Consider the following 5,000-nt stretch of genomic DNA (forward strand, 5'->3'; position numbering starts at 1 on the left):
TATATATATATATATATATATATATATATATTAAACTGTTACTCTTCCTTGGACTATGCAGTGAAAACTGAAACAAGCCAAGGGATATCATTAAATCATTAACTTAGCTGATGTAGAGTTTATTATAAAAAGTAAAAAGTAATTATTAATTATATAGCGAGAGAAATATTATTCAAGGATTATAAAAAAAAAAATCATTTCTCCTTTAATTACATTAGACATGCGTGTAGGTTCGCATATAGATATTGGTTTCCCTACACATACATAGACACATATATACATACTCGCACACAAAAACAAAACCCTACCATATACATATATATACATATGCACATATACATATGCAGAAACACGCAAATATTGGCATACGCTTCTCCAAACACATCATCGGAAATACATGGAAGATTATGTGTTTGTATTTGTGACATGGTACGAAGCATTGTAAGTGTGTGTGTATATATATGTATGTCAGAGGGAATGATTATATATCTAAATATATACCCAAGTGAATTAACAGTAAGAGAAACCTTGTTGTTTGAATTATCTGTAAAAAAAAAAATGAGGGACGGAAATTCGATACCACATTGCTTGTTTGCGAAAAGGAGAAAGAAAAATAATGATTGAACAACTGGAAGTAGACGAAAGAAGAGGGTAAGTGGGAGATAGATGTATAGGAAAGGGTTTTAGTGCATCAAAAAGTCAAGTAAATAAAGCGAAACTACGAGAATGTGTGTGAGAGAGAGAGGGAAGAGTGAGAAATAGAAAGAGAAGAGAGAGGGGGAAGCAGACAGAAGGACAAACAGAAAATGAGAGAAGAAAACGATGAGATGCAATGAAGAAATTTGGTCAGATGGTATGAGAGTTGAGCAAATGAGCAAGGCGGAAGGAACTTGAAGGTGGGAAGCTTCAGTAATGGTGGAATATAAAACTTCGACCAGATAAATAGTACAATAAAACGAGAAACATCCGCTCGCATCCTAAACACAAACCAATATAGCTTCGTTGATTCATATGCTGCGACGTTTTTAAGTTATAGTCACCACTTAGCGCAAGCACTCAAACACAGTGTGCATTTAAATGGGCTGGACATGTTAATTTTCATTGATGTGAAGTGCAAACCGTGGCGAATTTGCTACAGCTAAAAAGCATATACGTGGACAATGTCTAAACGAAAAATATCTCAATAGGGAATACGATAAACGATGAACAAAAGGTAGTTCATGTATGTGTGTGAGTGTATGTGTGTGTGTGTATGTGTGTGTTTGTGTGTGTGTGTGTGTTACGCGCGTGCATGAGTGTCCATGTTTGTCTTTCTGTAGAGTTTATACGTAAAGTCAGTCAAACATTAATTGAAGGATCATTCAACGTATTTGAGTACCCAAGTCACTATCAACCCTTCGCCGATACACACACACGGACACACACACACACACACACACACGCACACACACACACACACACACACACACACACATAGTATATGCATATATATATATACGTAAACACACGCATATATATTTATATATGCATACTTATATTTACGTCTACGTATAAATGCATGCTTATAGAAGTGCTTGCGTGCGCACGTGCGTATGTGTGTGTGTGTGCCGCACTCACACACACACACACACACACACACACACACACACACACGCAGACACACATGCACACGCACACGCATTAATTTGCATAGATCAACGCTGGAAATAGAGCAAATATCCTGCAATTTCAAAATTACTTGTTTTAAGTTTCAGTAACCGAGTAGATTAGATAAGGTTGATATTACCATGAATTTCGAAATAAAAGTTCCAGTCTGAAACTATGTGACGACCAGATAAGAAATCAATTGAAACGTGATGCCAATACAAATATCAAATATATTCCATTTCTACGAAGTGTTTAAATGTTATAAAAATTATAAACTTCTTTTTTCAGTTTGTTTGCATACATAGAAAGCATATAGCACTGCCATTTTCAAATTGTTTGCATTTAATCACGCTATGAAGTATGCATGTCTATATGTCTATATGCTACGCGTCTTAAAATCTATAATTATAATTATATCAGCTCATATGTAAATGCTTGTTTTTGTACATACTTGCAATTATAATTTACTTTTCCGTTCAGGTAGGATCAACAAATAAAAAGGTACCTCCTCCAGTGAGAGATAGATTTCATTTAATGTACACAGTATAAAGATAAGAGCCATTAATAATCTTTTGCTATTGTGACACGTGGTTAGGAAGATTTTTGAAACGTGCCTTGTCTCACCAAACTATCTCCTGGTTCTGGGCACATGGTTTGTTCTATTTGAAAGAGAGGACTTTGGTAACTACGAGAAGGATGATGCAAAAAGTGGAATGAGAAAGCAAATGGTTGAATATAAGCGGGAAAGGAATAGAAAAACAAGAACTAAATTAGAATTATATCCACTTTGACTGTAGAAATCATTAGTAAACTAATTAGTTTAATTATGATTTCTAGGATGAAAGGAACAATACTCAAATTTCATTCTTTTTCCGCTTCTGACCAGCCATTGTCTTCACAGCCCACTTTTTGCATAATCATGCTTCTCATTTTATCCCGTGGTTTCTTATGTACCAGAATTTTGTTTTTTAAACAGAACAACTCATGTGTTCAGAACCCGGAGATTGTTTGGAGTTACAAGGCCCGTTATAAAAATCTGGCTAACCACGTTCCCCAATGGAAAGAAACAATTAGTTACTTGTGTTTTAATACAGTGTACATTAAATGATACTTCGATACATATATGATTAACTAGCACTCCGTCGCTTACGACGATCAACGGAACAGCCTTCTGAGCACTCCACAAACGTAATTCTCAGGAAGATTCCATGTGACACTGAGTGTGAAAATGCTGGCCCTTTGCATTACAAGTACTACTCATTTTGTGTGAACTGGAGCAACGAGAAATACAGTGTCTTGCTCAAGGACACAACGCACCGCCAGGAATCGAACACGTGACCTTACGATCATGAGTCGAATACCCTAACCTCTAAGTCACGCGCCTTCACACTTCCATATGAACTTGCAGAAGATAAATTGTTAAAGTGTTTTTTTTATTTAGAAATTTTAATTACTCTACAATCTATAGATATTGGCTTCATTTCTTTCAAGAATCCCGTCTTAACTGTATTTCGATAAATATAAAACGTTCATAACTTATATATGTTTATAGCGACTAAGATATTTAATTTTATATTGCACTAAAATATTTCTTATGTACTTCTTGTTTCTTTCGAGATGGATGAATGTTTCACCAAGTGGAAAGCTGTCAATGGTCCGTTGTATTGGATGAAGCTGAAGCAGAGCAAAAATGGCAAGAAACTGCCAATAAGACAAAGTGTGGTTGTAAGACATTAATATGGACAGATGAATCTTACTTTGATGACACTTTATCGTAAAGAGGAGTGGAAAGGTCCGAAAAGTAGCATCCTTGATTATATATAGAAGAAAAAAATGTAAAACACAAAAAAGAAATACAACAAAGATCTAAACATGTTATATCTTGATATAATATCTGACCCTCAACTAATTAACCTTGGCACTACACTTTTCGAACCTGCCAAGAAGGCATTCATGTCTACAACGAATATCCATGACAGGCTGTCATTATGCCAAAAGTACAACCACTGGACATGTTAACAATGATAGTGTGGTTAAGATTACATTTCTATGAAACCACGCAATTTGCGATTTCGTCCAAGTGTCAAATTTACATTCGAAGATAAAAAGAGAATTGCAAAAATCCCTTTTGTGTACATGACTTCAGAAAATCAGGGAGCTTCATGTGGGGATGCCTAAAGACGCCACAATAACTGTCGAACAGTACAGATCCGTCTTTCATAATAGCATGAGTTCATGTATAAGCATTTTTGTTATAACGACTTACAAATGTAAGGTCTGGATATAATCTTCTAATCATTAATAAACAATTAAAACCACACGATTTTTGTTTTAGACCAAATCGAGAAGTGAATGAATTTGGAAAATATTTGTGATAAATTATTAATTGTTTTTAACACAAGCACATAGCCAACAATTTTTGAAAGGGGTCAATTATTTAATGAGCTGGTGTTTTATACTGTTGACCGACTCTTGAGAGATGAACAGTGAAGTTGACGCTGACAGGATTTGATCTCAAATCGTAAAGGGGCGATACAAAAAACCATAAGACATTTTATCCGATGCTCTCACAATTCTACCAATTCACCACCTTCTTTGCAAGTGAAACTATTTTGGAAGAATTGATAGCTTAATGGCATTCAAATTTTGCAAGGGTGTATAAATGTATGCGCAAAATTATTTATAAAAAACATAGCGAGATAGAAAAATCTACGTCTGAATTCATAGTTGCTGTACAATATGTTTTCAAAAACATCTAATTTTGCGTATAGTGTATTTGTCAATCCGTTTGACGATCACAGAACAATGAAAACGTGTGCTTTTCATTTATAATTATTAATTATAAACTTCTATAGATCTTCCACTTTGTAGCTTAAACATCGTATCTAAATAAATATATCTGATGTCTATGAATCATCGTATAATTTTTAAATACAAAATTACAGGTGAGGGTGATAGTGGATGGAATCGACCTGGTACGTAATCATTGCTTATTGTATAGATCCAGGAGGGGTAAAAAAGTAACGTCCAACAAGCTAAATTGCATCACAATCTCTACTATTTTTCCTATAACAAAAAAAAAACAAAAAAAAAAATACAAAAGTTATGTAGAAACAACATGCAGATAAACAAAACACTAAAAGTTATTTTGAGTTTAAAGGTACTTACAGCACGATAGGTACGTTTCTGTCCCGCATGCTTCCCACCGCGTCCGTCCATTTCAACATGGACTCCATGAATAATATCAAAGAAATCCTCCACCATAGCCACCCGCTTATAACCTTTATCAATTTCACTGCAATTTGGATCATTCTGGAAGAAAGTAAAATAAAAAGGAATGTAACAACAACAAC

The 5,000-nt window shown here is 34.7% G+C and overlaps 1 protein-coding gene across 1 annotated transcript in view; it reads right to left on the reverse strand.

Moving 5' to 3' along the window:
- LOC106874518 (5'-AMP-activated serine/threonine-protein kinase catalytic subunit alpha) overlaps positions 1-5,000 on the reverse strand; it is a 616,447-nt gene that overhangs the window by 610,678 nt on the left and 769 nt on the right. The window contains exon 2 of the mRNA XM_052969432.1: positions 4,816-4,959. Coding sequence (XP_052825392.1) covers positions 4,816-4,959 — 144 coding nt within the window. The remainder of the gene's footprint in view (positions 1-4,815; positions 4,960-5,000) is intronic.

This window comes from Octopus bimaculoides, chromosome 7 (genome assembly GCF_001194135.2).
Source record: "Octopus bimaculoides isolate UCB-OBI-ISO-001 chromosome 7, ASM119413v2, whole genome shotgun sequence".
In the NCBI taxonomy this organism is placed as follows: domain Eukaryota; kingdom Metazoa; phylum Mollusca; class Cephalopoda; order Octopoda; family Octopodidae; genus Octopus; species Octopus bimaculoides.